Consider the following 22,628-nt stretch of genomic DNA (forward strand, 5'->3'; position numbering starts at 1 on the left):
CAAAATAGTCTGTAGGTGAGCGCCACCAAGTTGTAGTACTATGTAACTTCAGCTGCTCTGAGCATGTGACCAAAAGTGTGAATCTTATTGGTTGACCAGTTTTCGTCATTGTGCAATGGAAAACAATTTAGAACATCTCTACATAAAAACAAATCCGTCAGCATGTGAACGTTTGTGTCGGTCTGAACAGACACATTAAAGGGATAGTTCACCCAAAAATGAAAATTATCCCATGATTTACTCACCCTCAAGCCATCCTAGATGTATATGACTATCTTCTTTAAGACGAACACAATTGGAGATCAATTTAAAAGTATCCTTGCTCCTCTAAGCTTTATAATGTTTGTGTGGGGGCACATTTTGGAACCAAAAAAAAGAAATGCATCCATCCATAATAAAAATGGGGGTTAATAATAAGGCCTTCTGAAGTGAATCGATGCATTTCTGAAAAATATCCATATTTAGAACTTTATTAACTATAAGTGGTGGTATGCATTGATTTGCAGTGGAAGAGTAACCTCTGACCTGACGCATGACATAGTATAGAGTATAGAGCAAAACAAAACACCAGTCACGAATTAGAAGTCTAAAATGATAATTTTTAAAGAGAAATGTTGGAGGATTTTGAAATAAGAGAAGAAGAGCTTGAGTTTGTTGCCCAGCCCTATTTGTTTGAACCGCGAGAGGCGCCTAAGCTTACAATACTCCTACATCCTGCGTCAAACATCGCATCAAAGGTTAATCATTTGGTGCAAGTGGACGTGCGCAGTATGCGTACAGTTGTCTGCCGGAAGCTAGTTATTTGAATTTATAAAGTTTTAAATATGGATATTTTTCTTATAAAAATGCATCGCTTTGCTTCAAAAGGCCTTTATTAACCCCCTGGAGCCGTATGGATTACTTTAATTATGGATGGATGGATGCATTTTTTTGGGGAGGCTTCAAAATGTGTAACCCCCACCCTTTCACATCCATTATAAACCTTGGAGGACTAAGGATATTTTTTAAATATATGTCTGATTGTGTTCGTCTGAAAGAAGATAGTCATATACACCTAGGATTTCTTGAGGGTGAGTAAATCATGGGATAATTTTCATTTTTGGGTGAACTATCCCTTTAACAGCAGTCTATTTAAATAAAACTTTCATTGCACTGAATATTCATCTTGATGCGAACAGACCTTTAAACGGCCATCAGAATCACCCATTTGCTTTGCACTCAATCATTTTTATTCCTTTTTTTTTCTTTCTTTTTTTTTTCCTCTAGATTAACATCATGCAGAGTGAGACTGTCCAGGATGTTGTCCTGTTAGATCCTCGCTGGCTTTGTAGTAACGTACTTGGCAAGCTTCTCTCAATTGAAACCCCCAAAGCGATCCATCACTACCGAGGTCGCTACCGTGTGGAAGAACTCCAAAACCTAGTCTCCGAAGGTGACATCGATGAACTTCTCCAGGTGCTCGATGCCATGGACGTATGCGCACGTGACATAGCCAACCCGGGAATGGTTGACATCCCCGCCCTGATACGCACGGGTGGCCTACAGCACACCTGGACTGATGAGGAAGACATCGAAGGTGAGGACGCATTGCTTTACGGTGGAGTGCGCGTGGTTCCCGCGGAGCACTTGGCGCCGTTCCCTTGTGGACTTTTCCACAAGTTTCAAGTGAACTTATGCCGGTGGAGCCGGCAACAGAAGCCTGAGGTTGAGGCCGAGGACGTGAGGTTGTGGAGCGGTGGAGCTCGGGTTGGACTCGGTGGTGCTGAGGCTCTGGTGCTCCTTGTGAACCACGGGCAGGGAATGGAGGTACAATTACGAGGACCTGATACAGATCCCGGACGGTGCTATGCTTTGTTGGACACGTTGTGCGGCATGGCAGAGGGTCTCTTAGCTGCTACGTTACCCGGTTTGCTTACCGCCCGACATTATCTAAGCCCTCAGCAGCTGCGGGAACACCACGGCCCTGTCATGCTCTACCAGCCGAGGGACTTTTTCCGCGCTCAGGCACGAGGCGAGAACGCGCTGTCGAACACCATGGGTGGCTATCGTGAGAGCTTTGTCAGTATCATAGCATTAGGTTGCACCCAGGTCTACAAACAGGGCAGTCTTGGTGGGGATGTGCCCGTGGCGGAAGTCAGTCACCTGGCTCGACGCAAGCTCTGCCGCCTGCTGGACCCACCCGACGCCCTCGGAAAGGACTGGTGCCTGCTCGCCATGAACTTGGGCCTTAGCGAGCTCGCTGCTAAATACAGTTCTGGCACCAACGGGACTCCGCCTGCCGACCCTCTTTCCCTTCTCAGCCCCACAGCCACACTCCTGCAAGAGTGGAGCCAACGACCGGATTCAACCATAGGCATTTTGCTCGCTAAGTTGCGAGAACTTGGCCGTCGGGACGCAGCGGATTTCCTCCTTAGAGCTGCGCCAGTGTTCCGAGTCAACTTGGAGATTCTGGGCACCCCACCGGAGCCCTACAGCCCGGTGTGTAACGGGGGCGGCACGTCCTACAACTCCATCAGTTCCGTGATCTCTCGTTAGGACGTCACTGGTGTCTATAGAGAAACGTGCAATTAATTAACCGACAAGAGTGGTGTTAAATCTCAAACTCGCTGGTGTCCTGAGACTTAAGTATTTGAATCGGATACTCTGTTCATGTCCATTTTGTTGCCCTTTGCGATTTCTGAATGTTCATCTTTGGTGTCTCTGAAAAGGTGCCTATGTAACTTTTCCCCTGCAAATCTTTTATCGACTGTCTCACATTCCCAAGGTGAAACTGTAGACGGGCTTTCTCAAAATGTCCTTATTGAATAAATCTGCAGTTTGCAATTACTTTTATATAATCAGACAGCTGTTATATGGGAATTTCACTAAATTTGATGACCGAATGATAGATCACTAAGTGCTTGGCAACATTATTTAATAAATGACTCAAGCTATTGAGTGCCTTGAAGATGGTAAACTGTTGACAAAGAGCCATCATTGTAGATTTGAAAATTGGATGTGCACCTCTGCAAGCGCTTCAGTGTTTACCTGTCTTATGAAGCTTTTAATGAACATTTCTATTACGCGACAATAGCTTAATGCTTGTTCTCAAACATAGAAATCTGTGTAGTTTACATTTACTACCTGAATGTTTCTTATTGCAAAGACAGGATTTTATTTAACTGATGAAGCACAAACCAACATACTAAACATTCCTTGAAAAGCGAAAATACATGGTAAATTATTTTAAAATCTGGTTTCTAAAATCCTTCACATTTGTCTTATTCACGCTTGTCACATTCACTTTTGAGAAACTTTACGGTTATAACTACCTGACAAATGGAAATGATGAAATAATCCAGGCACTTACATGACAAATATGATTTCATTTTTTATATATAAAAATGATGTCTGCTTCAGTGTATTTGTAAGCATGATCTTTGTTGCAATTGTTCCGCTGTTATATCAATATATTCTGTTTCACACATTTACACTGTTGTTGAGTGTTTAAGACAAATTTATTTCGAACAATTCGTCATGTGTATTCTTTACACTGGAGAATTAAAAAATGTCATAAAATGTCAACATTTGCATTGAAACTGAAAAAGTGAAGCCATTCCTCAGTTACAGGAATACCTGTCTGGTTGTAATGAATGTGGTATGCTGGACACAAATGAACTGTAGATGGCAGCAAAGATTCTCTGTTACATCTTAAACACATGCTATGACTCTTTTGCTCTCCTTTAAATGAGACAAGTTGCAGTTTCATCATGTTTCTAATGTCTTTAAAAAAAAAGAGAACTGTTCCATATTATATTTTGGGACAGGTCTATCCTCCAACCCTTCATCTTTCCCTTTGCAGGCTTAAAATCACAAACATTTTTAAAAGGGAATCGGGCATATTTTGTTCTATCATTCCAAAAGGCACATTTTTATATTGTGATTAAGTCTATGTATTATGGAGCTCTTTCTCTGTTTAGCTGTGGTCGAGGTTTATGATTTCCCCTCTTAAGACTTTAACAGGGTAAATCAGAGGGAAATTTATCCTGGTGTATTTAAGACTTGTACAGTCATCTCTTTGCACAAGACCTTCACATTATTTCTCTATTTATATTATGTTTGCATGTCTCTGAATGCCATGTCCTTAATACTTCCTTAAACTTTACAGTGTACTACCTTTTTTTTTTATAATAAATTGTTTACTCAATGATTCTCCAAGTTCTTTATGAACAAAAAAAAAAAGCTTTTTTTTTGCCATTTATATTTCTCTGTTTGAAAAAGATTTTTAGGACAATAATACATTTTATTTATGAAGCACCCAAGCTCAACTGTACTGTACAAAGAAAAGAAATGATGTGAAGACATAACAGGTAGAAACTGCAATATATAAGCAAACAACAAAAATAATAAAAACACTAAATAATAAACTCTCGCAGAGTAGGCCTGAAAAACTGAGAGAAAAGATAGATTTGTAGTTGAGATTTGAGGGAGGGATTGAAGAGATGTTGCGGAAATCACAAGGACAGGAAGATTTTTTTAGGACAGGAAATTTTCCCACAAAATGGCAGATTCTTTGGTCTAAATTACGTAATATGCTACAAAACATGTCCCAGTAACAGTCCATTGTATTGTGAAATTTTCTCAATTGCCCTCCAGTAAATTCTGGGTAATTCTGAGGCCTTTCGAATCCACCATGAGAAGCATGGCCCACTAAAATGAATTGAAAATGATAATGATTACATGATGAATAATCAGTCATGTGCGTTTTTTTTTTGAGGAGTCAGAGTGTATGGCATGACAGAGCATGCATTACTCAGCGAACATAATTACCAAAGCACCTTAATTTCAACATAACATATTGAAGCCTTTCTGTTCTCTTCCTTTTACAGCTCTTTTCTGTTATACACTCTTAAAACAATAAAGGTTCCAAAAGCAGGGTTCTTTTCTCCACTATCCATGGCTGTCAAATGTTCTTAATGGAGCCATCCATAACAATAAAGAACCTTTATTTTTAAGACTCTGGTTGACTAAAAAAATATATATATATATATATATATATATATATATATATATATATATATATATATATATATATAAACTATTTAGTGACAATGTACTACTAATGTAACACAGAGTCATGTTTGGAGTTTATGTTGTTCATACATAATCAATGGTTGGCTATATCTGCTCTTTTTTGATCATTTCTAGATGAGGTGGGCTGATAGGCTTAAGTGATAAGAGCAATCTTCCCATCCACAACTATTGTGCACATCTTGAGACAGACGAGCCCATTAATCAGTCTGTTTTCCCTTTGTTGTCATGTAGATTCTGTCCTGCCACAAAGCTTTGCAGTGAATGTAAACAATGTGGAATGCTGTCACAGAGTCAAGTTATAGGACTAGATAACCTGCACTGACGTCCTCACACAGACATACTGATAGTAAATCCAATATACACTGGTTTTGGTGTTCTCTTGATGTGTGAGCAGGGCCATGCAGTTCAGTGCATTCATATTGAATACTATACTTTATAGTGTTCCTTGTGAAAATGTGAGATCCCTTTTGTGTTATGATCTTTTATAATTTAGTATATAAACGTTTTGAATGTATTTATTCACAAATGATCTAGTTAGAATCTTGGTTTGGTAAAAAGCTAACATTTTTCAATCAATTGTAATTTCTAGTTGTTTGAAGAGCTTGTTTTTGAACAATTAGGAGGCATAAGCACTATTGGCTGGTTAATAATAATAACTGAAATGCTTCTGATTTGTGAATGGATTAACATTAATAGACAAATATACCGTTGCAAAGAAAGAATAGATCGATCAGTGCATTATAAATACGTAAAGCAGTTGACAAGCAGTAACAGCTCATTATTAGCTGCTTTTTTTTAAATAAATACATTTATATATATATATAGTCTACATTTAATAATATATAACGTTACATTTATAAACTCAAATGCAACAGTATTTTGTCTTGTTTAGATTGTTTCTTCAGATAGCAACATTGTTTTTTTCTCTATGAGTAAGATCATCTGTCGGGAACCCAGTCACGTGCTGGTAGGTCACATGCAATGACGTTCGTCGGGGGCGGGATCGAAAGATCTATAGGCAAGAGTCTCGACCAATGAGAAATTGAGGAATTTGCCTTCAGAAGGACTATAAACTTGTGGCTCGGTGTCTGCGACAGAATATTTTCTTCTGGATTCAGGACGAGAGGGTGAGTCGGGTGTTTTTAAAGCATTCTGGAATCTTTCGTTGTTTTTTATTTATTTTCAAAGAAGCGTCTACATGGACCATTTTTATGCAAATTTATTATATACATCTTTGTTTTGTGTAAGATTTTTTTCAGCTTTACACAGAACAGAATGGAGCTTTGTTAGATGGCTCTGTTGCTGATACATTCTTGTGAACTGTTTACAAAATGCAGCCGTATGAACTGTATTCGACACACGGTTATAGGTTCGCAACGCATTGCGCTTTTTGCTCTAACCATTTCTCTAAAACGGTTCCAATAGTTTCTTTTTCGATTTCCGAGGCCTGGTTTCGGTCTTTGTTTTCTTTTCCTGGGAAACTGTGGGCTGCAACCACCTCCCAGATCCCGTGACTGTTACAAAAGGAACATCGTATTCTCGTCTGTATCCAGACCAGTGTTTCTGTCCCGAGGCCCGTGTGAACAAATATATTTTCAGAAGATTTACAGATACAGAAACATGGCTTTTATTAATATTCATAACAAAGTTATTAACTACATCTGCCTGCTGGTGGTTCTTTACACGGTGTAAACAAGTATGTCATGGCAGTAATCTGATCTCAGGTCGACGCCTGCTCTCTTAAATAAACACAAACGTTTAATTATACAGCAGTGAAGTGACTGAGGAACATCTGGCATTAAATTTCAAGGAGTTTAAGCAATGTCTTGCGAAACATTATCTGAAACCATTTTCAATAGGTTTATGCAGCATAGGAGCATATTAATTAAAATAATTCCTTTTTCATCCACATAAGAAAAAAAAAAATGACAAAAAGTTACTTACCAAGTCATAATAATGAGTACAAAAGTCAAGGTTGCACTTCATTTTACAGTACGTGCGCTTACGTTAATGGTTAATATAAGGTAAAGGGTTAAGATTAGGTTTAGGAGTAGGTTGAGGGTTAGTACCTAGTTATTACCAATTTATTGTAATAACTATTATATGTACATAGTATGTTCATGAGGAACAGGACTGTAAAATAAAGTTCTACCAAAGTCGAAATTATGACATTCTTGTCTTAAAAGATCAAATTATTTCCATAATTTAATTTTTTTTTTTTTTAATCTCATAAATTTTTTTGTAGTTTCAACTTTTTATCTCATAATTATGACCTATTATGTTATAATTATGATCTACCAAAGAAATTCCATATAAGACTGAATATTTGTACTAAAAACAAAATCACAATTCAAAATGTTAGAACTAAAATTGGTGTTGGTAAACAAACAAAAACTTGTACATGTTTTGATATCTTTACATGGAATACAAAAAGTTCATGGTCACTTGTTGCAACATGTCTGACCTGTTGTTTTTTCCCCCACAGTGTTTTGATCATGAGGGTGTATTTGGCAGCGTTTACGTTGTGCCTCAGTGCTGTATTTGCTGCTCCAACTCTGGACAAGCAGTTAGATGACCATTGGGAGCAATGGAAGAACTGGCACAGTAAAAAATACCATGAAGTAAGTGTTAAAGGTTCATTGATGGCTTTACATTAACAAGCTGAAAACGGAGCAAGATGTGGAACTCAGCGTTATCTCTTTCAACACAGAAGGAGGAGGGGTGGAGGCGAATGGTCTGGGAGAAAAACTTGAAAAAGATCGAACTGCACAATCTTGAGCACTCCATGGGCATACACACTTACAGACTCGGAATGAACCACTTCGGTGACATGGTAAGACTGCAGAAGAAGTTTATTTGAGGCGTATACATTCTGATTGGTGAAATTCCTTCGGCATTAATCACTCTATTCTATATCTACAGACTCATGAGGAGTTCAGGCAGGTTATGAATGGCTTCAAGCACAAGAAGGAAAGACGATTCACTGGATCCCTCTTCATGGAACCCAACTTCCTGGAGGTCCCAAACAAGTTGGACTGGAGAGAAAAGGGATATGTGACTCCCGTGAAAGATCAGGTGAGATAGCTGCCTTTATCTTAAATAGCTAGAAATACTGTACATTTGAATACAAGCCAGGGCTTGTATTTAAACTCCATACAAAAAAAAAACTGGTCTGACCACTTTGGAAATCAGATGTATATAATATGATGTATAAACGATCATAGTTGTGTTTTCCGGGTATGCACAGAGAAAATATGTCACATGTCTATAGATGCATAGCGTTTGTCTAAACTAGTGGTAAACTAACTAGTAAACTACTAATCTTTTTTAACTCCAAGGCCCTCCGTTGTGCACAACAATATTCAATCTCTAGTTTTCAAAACTCATTTTAATCCATGGACACTCATAGTTTCTATAAATTAAAAAGTAACTAAAATAATTACATTTAAATAATCAGAAAAATCAAATAAAATAATTACAATTCAGTGTTCCAGAAGTTTTATTTTTATTCACAAATTCGACACAATAAAATATTTTAGAGCTTGCCATTACTAGTAACTAGTAGCAGTTATTAATTTACATGACATTTCCACGTCTAGAAATCACATTTTTAAAATTAGGCCTCTTCATATATCCAGGTTTTTCAAGACCGTGGTCCTTTAAATAAAAGATGTTGAAGGGGGAACCAAAATAAGAAATATCTTGATTATTTTATGCCCAAATTATTTTGTCATCTAATGGCCCCGGTCCCCCTGGTTGATTATTGCTGGTTTAAAATATTTTCAAATGTGATTTTCCAGGGTGAGTGCGGTTCTTGCTGGGCCTTCAGCACTACCGGAGCCATGGAGGGTCAGATGTTCAGGAAGAATGGAAAACTGGTGTCTCTGAGTGAGCAGAACCTGGTGGACTGTTCCCGTCCTGAAGGCAATGAGGGCTGTAACGGAGGTCTCATGGACCAGGCCTTCCAGTACATCAAGGACCAAAACGGTCTGGACTCAGAGGAGTCCTACCCCTACTTGGGAACTGTAAGTTGACACTTTATTCTCCCGAAATGATTCTGATTAATTACATAAAGTATTACCATATAATACATGCTTCGTTTTTACACCTGTTTTCAGGACGATCAGCCTTGCCATTACGATCCTAATAACAGCGCAGCCAATGACACCGGATTCATTGACATTCCCAGTGGAAAGGAACATGCTCTGATGAAAGCTATAGCCTCTGTGGGGCCCGTGTCTGTGGCTATTGACGCTGGACATGAGTCTTTCCAGTTCTACCAGTCAGGTGTGTATATTTCTCACTGCTAGTTGTTAAGCCTGCTAAATGACTGAATTATTTAGTGAAGGAGAGAAGTCTGTCGATGTGAACTAACAGATGTATATCTCTTGTTATAGGCATCTACTATGAGAAAGACTGCAGCAGCGAGGAGCTGGATCATGGCGTTCTTGCTGTTGGTTATGGTTTTGAGGGTGAGGATGTTGATGGCAAGAAGTACTGGATTGTCAAGAACAGGTAAGAAGATCATTTATACTGTATATTCATATAAAACCACGAATGGCCAATGTTTAAAGCCAGTGTTTTTAACGCAATGTGCCTTTTCTGTATTCTAGCTGGAGTGAGAACTGGGGTGATAAAGGATATATCTACATGGCAAAGGACCGACACAACCACTGTGGTATTGCTACAGCAGCTAGCTACCCTCTTGTCTAAGGAAGATACCTCTAGTGTTAAAACATTGTACCAGAAGGCCACATTACTGTCTCGGGTACCCGAGTGGTTTACTGAAATCCACTAGTGTAGTGAAAAAGGAGTCGCCTGACACAGGGGACTGTGTCTCACAGCCTGAATGAGACTGTGAGAAATAAAACCTCAAGCTCTAGGTATTGTGTGACACTGTTTTAGGGACTTTATGCAATTGTTTTTTGGTCATTTTAATGGCATTGATTTAGTTGATTTTTGCCTCAGTGTAAATACATGTTCTTTAGTGTAAGTCACAATGTACAAATGTGTTTTTTTATTTCTACTCTCTGTATGATCAATTAAACTTTTAAAAATGTAACTGTTTCCGTTTGTCTTGGATTTATATTCCTCCAGTTTTAAATATAGCATAATTTTGCACACTACTGTTCAAAAGTTCATTCATATTTTTTTTCTTATACACCGAATCAGATCATATTAGAATGATTTCTGAAGGATCATGTGACAATGAAGACTTTGCCATCACAAGAAAAAAATTCATTTTAAAATATATTAAAATCAAAAACAGATTTCTTAAAATGTAATAATATTTCACAGTATTACTGCTTTCACTGTATTTTTTGATCAAATAAATGCAGCCTTGGTGAGAATAAGAGACTTATTTCAAAAACAATCCCAAACTTTTGAACAATAGTGTGTATATTTTACTGTAACTTTACATATCATTTGCAAAACAAATTTATTCCAATCACCTCACTGTGACATTTTGTTGACTGACATGAGCAGACAGAAAATCAAAAACTAGTGTACCCTTAGCCTATTAAAACAGGAAGTTTACTGGTCGTGACTGAATGGTACTGCTTTTCAGTACTGCTTTCTCAAGCTTAAACATATGCAGCAGCATATCTGGGATCAGCGTCATGTTCAAAAAAAAAAAAAAAAAACATTTTCCAGATATACCACGTCACATGCTATTTTATCTTCACTGTATGTGTTGTGATCTTCAGGAGGTGAATATTAACATGGAGGGCTGTTCATTTGCTCTAGCAATACAATGTGTCCTATTTGTTTATCTCTTGGCATGTGGCCATTACATGGGCCGTCATCATGACCAGCAAACTAAGACTTGTGGGGTGGAGATTACTAGGGTTTTGGCTCTTGTACTAGTAGGGAGGGGTCTGTACAAGAGGGTGTAAACCAACTAACAAACACCACATTGCTGAAGGTACATTATGTTCACATTAAAAAAGCGAGGAAGAAAGACAGATTGCGAAAGGGGTAGAAGACTAAATCTGAACTGAAAAGACGACTTGAAGAAGAAAGAAAGAAAAAATGACTTAAAATACTGGAAATTTAATGTGATTCTGTGTACAAAAGCATTGCTTCTACTATTTTAAAAAAAGATACTGTGATGTTTTGTATTCTAACTCGATGTCATGTGGGTTTTCAGTGGATCAAATCACAACCGAAATCTCTATTTTTTCTGTTTCTTGACAAAGGACAAGTACTCCTCCACATCATCTGGCGAGCCCACCACAAAGGGTGCCCTCTGGTGCAGTGACTCGGGAATAATATCCAAGACGCGCTGGGTGCCTGTCGTGGCGATGCCTCCGGCCTGCTCGATCAGGAAGGCTATGGGGTTACACTCGTACAGCAACCTCAGCTAGAGAGCATGAAACGTGAGGGAAAAAAAGAGAGCCACAGAAGTTACATAACGCTGATAAACCCACAAACCAATTTATTTTTCAAAGGGTCTAAATCTTGAACACCTGTCTTAGTTTTACTTCTGAGTTTGAAGCCGATATGTTACATTTTCTCTTATCAATTATCAATTTGGGTCATTGAGTATGCTTTTGAGTTCATTCAGAATGGATTCATTTTAGTCTTATCTATGTAGAACAGAGAAACTGGACTGTGTAAATACATATTAAAGTTTATACACTGACATTTCTTGAAAAGCAGCATGAACTGCAGATACTATATCTGGGCCACTGCTTTCATGCTATAGTGTATATTTGCTTCAGTTTAGGCTTATGTTGTGTGTTTGGTCACTGAACATTGTAAGGAATGACAGCTCTGTAATCTGTTATCAGAATACAACCTGCCTGTTCCTGCTGTAAACCATAAAGTAATCTACAGTATAAAACACTGCAGAGACTTATTAATAATTGAAGTGTTGGAGTTACCTAGTCTGCTGCAGTGCTGTTATTGTTAACTAAAGTTAAAATTTAAACATAAATATTGTTAATAGAGTGCTGCAGGTGTGACGTCAAAATTTGGAAGACTTATACACCAGTGGTTCCTTTGAGATTTTCCTAAGGGTTTTTATAATGGGGTTTTTCAGTTTATGAGTAAAATATGGTCTGTGGTAAACATAACTTCACAATACTCGTCAAGTTACATTTTACCACAGACCTTATGTTACTAATAAATTGAAAAACCCCATTATAAAAACCCAAAGGAAAATTCCTGAGGGAACCACTGGCGAACCACTGGTTTTGACGTCACGGCTGCGGCACTCTATTCAAAGAAAGTTGAAATAAATAATATGTAAATATTAGATGAAAACGTAAACTAAAAAACAAAAATGAGAAATAAACTGAAATAAAATATGCTGAAGTACTAAAATTACTAAAACTATATAAAAAAATGTAAATATAAAAATGAATTAAAGCTACAGTGCACAGCATAAATGAGTACACCCCCTCTGAAACTTCAGAAAGTCAGCAATTACTCAACTACTTAGAAGACATGTTAGGGTTCTTTAGAGATATAATGTTCCAGCAAGTCTGTTTAATCAATTACCAAAGAAGCATGTCAAAATTATTCAGGTGATAAGGTGATAAATGTTGTGTAGCAAAAATGAGTACACCCTACTAAAAGTTACTAAATAAAATGAAATAACATTTTTCAGGTGTAAGTTTAAGGCAATGTTTGATCAACAGGGTAAGTATGTTGAACCAAAACATTTAAAGAAAAGTAATTTCTTGACAATTAAAAGTGTTATATAGCCCACTGAATAATTCTCAGACTTAATGCTGACAACAATGGAAGCACTTGGAAGAGAACTGTCAGGAGACTTATTTCTTAACACAAAAGAGGACAGTGGTACAAGAGGATTACCAAATCATTGTTTTAAGTGTGAAAATATAGCAAAAGTAACACAGAAATTCAAAAACAATGGACTTGTAATAAGGCCCCTCAAATAATCAGGCCTTCATTTTAAGCTTTCATTTAGTGATGAGGGATTTTTTGCTAGACAAAGAGCAGGAGAAATACCAAGCGAATGTCTCAGAGCCAGCAAAAGCTATGAAAAGAGTGACTGTTCACCTCACAGAGTAAGATGCAGCCTGCAGAAATGACATGCATGGTTGTTTTTCTCACTGGAACTACCTACTGTAGCCAAAGCACAATAAAGTCAGTTAGCCATTTCCAAAGCCCATATTTACAAAATATAGATTCTGGGAATCAATACTCTGTTCTCATGAGACCAAATCAATCATTTTGGATCTAACAGCATCCAAAATGTTATGGTGTTGCTAGAGGAGGAGTACAGTGAGAAGTGCCTGGTTCCCACAGTAAAGTTCAGTTGTAGTAAAGCTCTTATATAGGGATGTATGAGTGCTGAAGGTGTGAGAGAGTTGTGCTTTATCAGTGCTGTCATGAATTCCCACACCACTGTGTAATTTAATACACAAACTTGAAACAGAAGATGTTACCCTTTCCTCATTCCCTGCATTGTTGGACATTTTTTCAACATGACAATGAGGATATGCATTCTCCCAAGGTGAAAAACCTTCTGTGGACATGTATTGCACTCAATCTTAACACTCGAGCGCCTGTGGGGGATTCTGTAGAGACGAGTTGAGCAACACTCCCCATTAAAGATCAGGGCATTTAAGGAGCTCATCATCCAGGAGTTAAACAGGACAGATGTGACAATTTCTCATGAACTTGTACACTCCGTGCCAAGAAGGGTCAGAGCAGTATATTCAAAATTATGGAGGGCATACTAAGTACTAGAATATTATACATTTGTTGAATTAAATCTAGGGTGTACTCATTTCTGCAATCCTTAATTTAAACAAAATTGGCTAATTTACTTATTTTATGACTATTAATGACATATATTTCTCGGTTTTTATGATGTATATGTTTAATACATATTAGTTTTGCCATCTTTCCATGAACTGTATTAGTGATCATAAAGAAAATATATATTTTGTATTTGGTCAGAGGGGGTGTACTCATTTATGCTGTGCACTGTAAATAGAAATGTTAAAAACTTATCAAAATGAAAACAGCACATAACAATGTTACTAAAACATAAACTAAAATTATAATAAAACTGAAAATATAAAAATAACAAATATCAATGAATAAAATAATACCAAAATAACACTGGACACAACCATAAGATTAACCTGATAGCGTATGCTGCATGAATCACTTCACTGTAACATAATATGATTAAAGTCTATTATCTTTCACCTTCATCATACTCATTATTTTATTATCATAAAAATTATTGATAAAAATCATTATTATTATCATATATCACCAGATGTGCTTTTTTATGACTGGTTTCCACTGTTTGCCCTCAATGTTTTAAAACACAGCTAAAAATGATCATGTTGTAAAAGCATTGCCGACTCACCTTTCCTTTTGGACTCTTCTCATTGGCTGGGTACATGAATATGCCGCCATAGGCGATGGTACGGTGTATATCAGACACCATCGACCCAACATACCTGGCACCATACGGGGCACTACCATCCTGTGAGACAATTACATTTCATCAAATATAATATCAGGACATGTTATCAGTATTTATATGAACAAAACACAAACTTTCTTTATATATTATTTGTGCTTTGAATTAGAAACTTTGATTATACATGATCTTTTTAGGCATGGATTTTTGAACAAAACTGAAAATAATTTCAATTTGCACCACAATCTGTAAACAATCTAAAACAAAAACTGTCAGGAACAAAGATCACAAGTGCTTCAATAAAAGAGGATAGGAAAACAGGAAGTAGTGTGAGAAGTTCCAGGAAACAAAAACCCAGCTGGACAGCTAAAACACATCAGTACACTTTATTTTAGTGTCCCTGTTACACATCTGACATGTACTTACTATATAATTAGGGTTAGTAAGTAAGTACATGTTGTTAGTTAATATTTCTAAGTACTTATTGGTATAATTACATTGTAACAAGAACACTAAAATAAAGTGTAACTCACACATCTATCATCAAATGTAATGCATTTTCCTTTAGAAACAGGTGAACAGTAAAAACAACAAAAATAAACTACATAAAGTTGTAATTTTGGCTTTAAATGTGTATTTTAAGAGGTGGCAGCATGTTCCCTTAGCCAACCCCACCTCAAGCAATGACAGACACAATACGCAAACAAATCAATACTTCCTGAGGTCAGAGATAGCATGTTTCTGACAACACTTCTACGAAAACAACTTGACATCCAATATAAAACATGGCAGGGTTGATAACATAATGTATGTCCTTAGCAAGTTTCCCATTTCATAATGCAGTATTTTATCTAAGACAAGCTCTTCAATTTTTTCTTGTTTACTTTTTTCCTTCTTATCACCATCAGACTGATTAAGATGATCTTAAAATGAAGAAACAAAAACATATTCCTGGAAACACAAGATCTTAAATCTGTTTACTAAAAAAAAAACAATTAACGTTAATAATTAACCAGCTGACCCACTGGAAATAATACTCAGCATATTTTATGATCACACTGCACCCAGTCACTCTCAAATCAGTTACATATGCTGAGTCTACATGTTCCAGGTCAGAAAAAAGATCAGCTTTCTGCAGAGGAAGTCGCTCATCACTTTCCAGCATATGTAAGGTGTGTAAACATCAGCTGATGCTAAGCAAGGCCATGCAGTCATGCAAGCATTATTCAGGCTCACTTTGTTTTAAACTAAGTGATCTTCAGGCCAGCAAAGCAACATTCCCTGTTTTGTCGCAACATGTCATGAACATGTGAGTATGGCTCTATCACATGATGTGTTGTGCACAGGCACAGCAAATCACCATGTACACTCAACGGTTTGATTTGTGCTGTGTAAGTTAGCTCAAAAAATCTCGGCTAGCAACAATAAGATTAATATTAAGATAATTTCCCCAAAATAATATGAACAGACAAAGCAACATTCTTTGGCTATGCATGTCTCTATACAGAACCCACCTCTGGGTATTTCTTGTGCCTTAAATACTCAGTGACTGCAGGTTCAAAGTACTTAGCATAGCCCTCGTTGATACTGTAAGTCTTTCCCTTTTTCTTGATCTTCACATTTCTGTCTGTCAGAATGAATTCTCCAATCGCCTGAAGAAGAGGAACATTAAAACAATTAATGTTCTCATGAGCTTATGTTACACAATGACACACAACCGTACTGTATGTTGTAGTAAAACTGAATTACTAAATATAAATTAGCCAAGGATGAGGAATCAAAACTACTTCACTCCAGCCACAAAATATTCAAGAATTTTATCCGAAATTGAAAAAAGAAGTGCCCCTTTTGATGTGTAAAAAAACTAAAGATGTTAAACCATAAAGAGAAGTGAAACAACTCTCAGTAACACACTGTTTTACAAGTGTAAGACGTTTCACAGTTTACTACATAACTATTTTTGTTTTTAAGACAATATTATGTTTGCTGTCAGCGCACTTTGCTCATATAGTCGTTAAGCTGTAAATGATTCACTTGAATCGTTTGGCGCGCCTTTAATGAACTGATTCACAGTAACTTGAAATACTGTGACCATAAAATTCTGATCTCAGAACAGGTATTAATTTATTTAGCCTTGGCATTATTATTTATTATTAATCTATCTATATCATTTCAGCAGATTGAACATTTTGTGCGTACTGGATCCAGCATGAAGAAGTTAACTCCAGCTCCTGTACTGAGAGCCACTAGCGTGGCGCTGCCGTAGAGAGCGTAACCCGCACACACGATCTGATTGCCTGGCTGCAGGGCGTCCTTGTCACTCGGTTCTCCATCTGAGGCCTGAAACAGGAAAAACAACTGAATCAGCAGTCTGTCTACAAAGACAAAAGAGTGAATTAATAGGCTCATTATGATTAAATGAAATTGTACATGCACATCAGCATTAAACAAACCCAACGACACCACCTAGAGTGCATGTTTGTTACTGCAGTTATACGTGAAGTGTAACTTTTTAACGATTAGTAGTAAGAAAAGTTCATATTAAACGTTAAATAATAGACTAATACGATCATATGTGCCGTTGCTATTCGTTACACTCTAGTGCACTTAATAAAATAAATTTAAAGTTGTAATGAAGTCATTGCTTAGCCATTATTTGTCATCAGGCAGGGTCAAAAGCAGTCAGCGTACCTCGTCAATCTGCATGGAAAAGTAGCACAAGAACACCAAACATCAAACCAATCCATCTCACACACCACATGACAGAAAGCTTACATGGAAATACAATTCTATTATTATTTTTTTGCATTTCTCGCATGCATCAAAAAGTAACCCAAATGCACATGCAACTCCAAACTCCAATCTAGCAGTGAACAGATGCAGTACAAACACTCACCCTTTTGTAGATGGCAAAGATGGTGCCTATGGGGGCCAAACAGTCAATGTTGGAGGAGCCATCCAGAGGATCAAAACAGACTATATACTTTCCCTGTGACAAACAGCAGCCTGAACTGAGTATGCAGCCGAAATGAGACGGCGACCTCATGTGGTAATTATCTGAATGAACTCCAACAAATTATGCATTAGCACAGGGTACATAAGACTGACATAAATAGTTTACATAACAGCCATAACTTATTTTGAAACCACACAGACATTTGTAAGGTTTTATTTACTTAATTCTTCCAGACGTGCAGTTTTATTTCCCTGACTATTCAAGTTTTTCCCCCTTAATTAACATTGCTAATTGGATGTGTGTGTCATGGAAACGAATTATACTTTTCCTATTCTAATTATTTTTGATAAAATGCAGCTCAACAACATTTTTTATCATTATTATTATTATTAGTTAGAAAGAAAAAGAAATCCTGCTGGCATGAAGGAACTACTAGGTATTCTAATCTAAACATCAGAAATAAGTCTGGGATTTATTTGTCTTCAGTTATTTACCTTTCAAAACAAGCAACGTTTTAAACAACACATTTTGAGCTAGATTATTCTCTCTTTTATCTAAAAATAATAACATAAATAATAACTCCAATTTATATTTATTCTATTCCTTCTACCTTTGATTCATTCATAACACAATTTTGAACATGACATCATGTGTTAAAGGAATAGTTATATATATATAATGTGTTTCAAACATGTATTAGGCAACTTTCTTTTTTCTTTGAACACAAAAGGAAAGGCCAGGGCCTGTCGAGCTTAAAAAAAACGACAAAAGCACCATTAAATTATCAATAAGACTCCTGCTACAATTCCAAAATTTCGTAATGAAAATATCTCTTATTATATATGTTTACATCCAAATATGGCATGTCAAGACACGTTTGATACTCATGATGTTGGATGTGAAGTTTCGTAACCAATCATGAAATGCCAAATTCGAATATGCACATATTCAATGTACATAAATGAGATTTGAGAGCTACAGCAGAGGGGAAATTTTCAGTGAATATTGCCTTAAAAATATTTTCTGAAGCAAATGGCTTCAAAAGACTTGGGCTATAATGAGTCACTTTTATCAGGCAGCTTTTAGTATGCACTTCTAGGAGCTTGATTGGCTTCATGAAAAGAGCAGCATAAACCTTCTAACAACTTTTGTGTAAAGAAAAACATACAAGTTTGAAACGACATGAGGATGAGTAAATAATGACAGACCTTTCTCTTTAACAGTAAAATAAAAAAAATATTCATAAACAAGGCTTATCAATGCTCATACTCTTTTCTCAGCAGGTGTGTAGATGCAATCCTTGTTCTCCTCAGAAACCATCAAACAGGTGCCATAAGAGGCCCGCAGCATATTGATGATCAGATCATTGGAAAGCACATCCAACTTCTTCTGCTCATCGCCTGTGACGTTCACATGCCCGGCAATGCCTTGACTGTGTTCAGGGAAACCACAACATACTAATATTATTAAAAAGCAGATACTGAGGTTCAGATGCCAAAACACTGAATGGTGGCATTTCATTCCTATACATACACTGCGTTCCAAATTATTATGCAAATAACATGTCAGTAAGATTTCAGTACAATAAACATTCAGATTTTAGTTTTTCTAAGAAAATGTTTGTTTGTTTATTTATCCGTGTCTTTTTAGATAACTGGTATCAATCTCAGACAAAATAATTTCCCAGGTCTATGGAAACCATACTTAGAGGTTGTTCCACATTATTAAGCAAGTCACGGTTCTCATCCAATATGGGGAGGAAGAAAGATCTTTCTGAAGATGAAAAGCATGAAATGGTTTAATGTTGTGCAAAAGGCATGAAAACAACTAATATTGTGTTAAAACTGAATGGAGAATGGAGAATGGAGAATGGAAAACTGAACTCGGTCAGATAAAGGCTTATTAATGAAAGTTCCTGTCAAAAAAAATTAATTGTATTAAAAGGGCAGCTATTAAAAAAAGCCAGTGTTGAGCAGCAAACAGGTATTTGAAGCTGCTGGTGTCTCTGGAGTCTCAAGAAGCTCTCCATGCAGGTTGGCAGTTGTGCGTAAAGATGCATTTCAGCCACTCCAAACCAAACCTCACAAAGAGAAACATTTACAGTGGGTGTAGAAATACATTTTCAAACAGTTTTATTGCTGTTGTGATTTTTTGTAGCATGGGATAGTGCATAGTGCATTGTACAATAGTGCATTGTACTATGCACTATCCTCCTTTTTATACCATAGCTGAAAATGGCCAGTTATGAACTCCACATATCTTGCAAAAGTCATTTTAAAACCCTCCATCTCACTTCCCAGTATTCCAGCCCAAATCATCACCCACCAGCTCCTTGCTGACGCCGCAGTCTTGTTGGAACGTGGTGGCCATTCACCAACCATCCAGAAATCCATCCAATCAGACCATCCATTGTAGTACGGCATTAGTCAGTGAATACAACTATTTAAAAATGAGTCTTCATGTATTTCTACACCCACTGTAAATGTTTCTCTTTGTGAGGTTTGGTTTGGAGTGGCTAAAATGCATCTTTACACACAACTGCCAGCCTGCATGGAGAGCTTCTTGAGACTCCAGAGACACCAGCAGCTTCAAATACCTGTTTGCTGCTCAACACTGGCTTTTTTATAGCTGCCCTTTTAATGCAATTGATTTTTTTGACAGGAACTTTCATTAATAAGCCTTTATGAGTTCTGCTGTGCTCTAAATCACTCACAAATCTTAAGATAATTTGATAATCTCCATTCAGTTTTCACACAATATTAGTTGTTTTCATGCCTTTTGCACAACATTGCACCATTTCATGCTTTTCATCTTCAGAAAGATCTTTCTTCCTCCCCATATTGCATGAGAACTGTGACTTGCTTAATAATGTGGAACAACCTCTAAGTAGGGTTTCCATAGATCTGGGAAATTATTTTGTCTGAGATTGATACCAGTTATCTAAAAACATAAATAAACAAACAAACATTTTCTTAGAAAAACTAAAATCTGAATGTTTATTGTACTGAAATCTGACTGATATGTCACTTGCATAATAATTTGGAACAAGGGTATACTGCCATGATAATTATATATATGTAATGAATCATTTATATTATTTTATAATTATTAGGATTATTATAACAATATTATTATTTATTTATTTACAAAGACAACATCACAAAGTATTAAAAAAAGGATTTTTGGTAGCACTTTTAATTTTCAGTCCTGTTCCGCATGTTGTAACAGTCATGTTTTGTTCTGTTTAGCTATCCATGTGTTCTCTGTCACTGTTTGCCTGAGTTCCCCTTCATTATTTGTTGCTATGGTTTCTCACTGAGTTTCACACCTGTTCCTTATTTAACTGATTATCTTTCCTGTGTATATAAACCCTCAGTTTCTCTTAGTTCTTTGTTCGGCATCATCTGAGTAATCGTTGATGTTCAATGTATAGTGGCTTGTTGATTTCTCTATGTTCATTAAAGTTTCTATGTACTTCCAATAACTGGGTAAAACTACTAACCCTGAACCTACCCCTAAACCTAAACTTAACCCATGTAGTTCCCTTATATTACCAAGTATACTTTCTTAGGCAAGTATTGTAATACACATAGGTGCACGTACTGTAAAATAAAGCGCAACCCAGTTTATTGTTTAATTAACCACACTAGAACTGTATCTTTAAATTTACTGTAACTTTACAGTTCTTTAACTTTAACTAGTCTCTAAAACCATAACTAGGTCTGTGTATTTGACCTCACATTGATTTTTATCATTGGCTGAGCTGAAAGAACTTTCACCCTCTTCTGCTTCATAAAGTAAGTGTTCACAACACAGGTACGGTAAAGCATATTCATTCTCATAATGCAAAATAATTCAATGAAACTTACAGATGAATGAGTCCAGCTTTCCTGACAGCAGACGAAATAGCTTTAATAGCTGTTAACATGGAATTGATGAGCTGTGTGAGTTCTCCGGTGGCCCCCTTCGCCTTCCGCCCCGTCTCCATCACGAAGCGAGTGAGGGTCCATACGTCCACATCAAAGACCGACTGATCCGACATTCTGACAGTATCCTGAGTGTTGCAGCTGTTGGACAGGCAGAGACTAACTGAAGAGACTCTAGTCAGTCTTTTTACATACACAGAGAGTGGAAGAAGGCCAAGGTTATATTGGTGAAGCAGATCAAGTGACAGTAGTATAGTCTGAATGCTAGTAGAGCCTGAGCTCAAAGAGCCCAACTTATAAAGCACGTTCCTTGGCTCTCCGCTAATTATTTATGCTCACTCTGACACATGACATATACTCATAGGTTAGAAGGTCATGGGTCAGAAATCAAAGCTCATGATTGTTTATGACAATCATGTCCCAATGAACACTGGAGGTCTGTTAAATGGATCGCATTAATAAAACGGTGTATTTATTTACGTGTAAATGTGTCCTCATAACTCAAAATCAAACCTAGAACTGTGACTAAACACATCAAACACATTTAAAGAAAATGGATAAACACCATGCTGCTCATGCATTATATTTGATTCACAGCACTGAAAAGTGCAATTAACATGCCTTTTGAGGACTTCGTTTAAATTGTAATCTTCAACAAGCACTGTTTACGCAATATATTTAAGCACTGCTATAGACATCGCTCTTCAGATTCAACAGATTGGCAGACATATTTCCAAACAAGCATGCTCTTATTGCCTTAAATGTGAGTGCTTCCTCTGCTACAGAGCCCAAAATAATAAACTCATTAGGATCAGAATCTTCCAGACAACATTTCACTCACAGAAGAAAAGCTGTGTGCTCCAACACAGGAGAAATCACTGAGCATTTCAGACAAGCATTTCTCTGATCATTTCAAAGGTTGTTTTACACTGCACTGTGCTACAAATAAAAATGAGGGTATAATTTATAAACAGATTTGCATGCATATATTTTAACCAAGGTCATGTAGAGCAACACCCCAAAATGTGTCTCAAATGTCAGCTGGGCTCTATGCACCTACTGGCCTTTACAGAAAAGGTCATCTGCTCTTTATTTGGTTGCTCAAACTTGTTGTACAGTATATTAAAATCTCTGTTTATATAGGAATACATTGAGTATGACGAAGGAAAAGTAGCAATTTTCATTCACAAATAATATTAAAGTGTTCTTACTGAAACACAATTAAAACATTCACATACTTTAAAGTCATCATGAAATG

At 36.8% G+C, this 22,628-nt stretch overlaps 3 protein-coding genes across 6 annotated transcripts in view; 2 read left to right on the forward strand and 1 right to left on the reverse strand.

The window, feature by feature from the left end:
- dapk1 (death-associated protein kinase 1) overlaps positions 1–4,186 on the forward strand; it is an 84,881-nt gene extending 80,695 nt beyond the window's left edge. For both annotated transcript variants that reach the window (XM_048189057.1, XM_048189058.1), the window contains one exon: positions 1,267–4,186. In XM_048189057.1, coding sequence (XP_048045014.1) covers positions 1,267–2,535 — 1,269 coding nt within the window. In that variant the 3' untranslated portion in view covers positions 2,536–4,186. The remainder of the gene's footprint in view (positions 1–1,266) is intronic.
- A 1,867-nt stretch (positions 4,187–6,053) lies between these two features.
- On the forward strand, positions 6,054–10,135 carry ctsla (cathepsin La). The gene is made up of 8 exons (XM_048189060.1): positions 6,054–6,200; positions 7,559–7,694; positions 7,784–7,906; positions 7,996–8,148; positions 8,874–9,098; positions 9,192–9,360; positions 9,471–9,588; positions 9,687–10,135. The coding sequence occupies exons 2-8, from the start codon at positions 7,569–7,571 to the stop codon at positions 9,784–9,786; spliced, it is 1,014 nt and encodes a 337-aa protein (XP_048045017.1). The 5' UTR covers positions 6,054–6,200; positions 7,559–7,568; the 3' UTR covers positions 9,787–10,135.
- Positions 10,136–11,111: 976 nt separating this feature from the next.
- Positions 11,112–22,314, reverse strand: fbp2 (fructose-1,6-bisphosphatase 2). 3 transcript variants are annotated; one of them, XM_048189061.1, is made up of 9 exons: positions 22,212–22,314; positions 21,314–21,553; positions 18,714–18,876; positions 17,385–17,477; positions 17,180–17,188; positions 16,688–16,828; positions 16,003–16,140; positions 14,432–14,551; positions 11,112–11,437 (listed from the first exon to the last, which is right to left on the reverse strand). In XM_048189061.1, the coding sequence occupies exons 2-9, from the start codon at positions 21,484–21,486 to the stop codon at positions 11,249–11,251; spliced, it is 1,026 nt and encodes a 341-aa protein (XP_048045018.1). In that variant the 5' UTR covers positions 21,487–21,553; positions 22,212–22,314; the 3' UTR covers positions 11,112–11,248. The 3 variants fall into 3 exon arrangements, with proteins under 3 accessions (XP_048045018.1, XP_048045019.1, XP_048045020.1); XM_048189062.1 differs by having other exon boundaries at positions 21,314–21,511; positions 22,212–22,284; XM_048189063.1 differs by lacking the exons at positions 17,180–17,188; positions 22,212–22,314 and having other exon boundaries at positions 21,314–21,629.
- Positions 22,315–22,628: the final 314 nt, after the last annotated feature.

Source organism: Megalobrama amblycephala, linkage group LG4 (assembly GCF_018812025.1).
Source record: "Megalobrama amblycephala isolate DHTTF-2021 linkage group LG4, ASM1881202v1, whole genome shotgun sequence".
NCBI lineage: Eukaryota > Metazoa > Chordata > Actinopteri > Cypriniformes > Xenocyprididae > Megalobrama > Megalobrama amblycephala.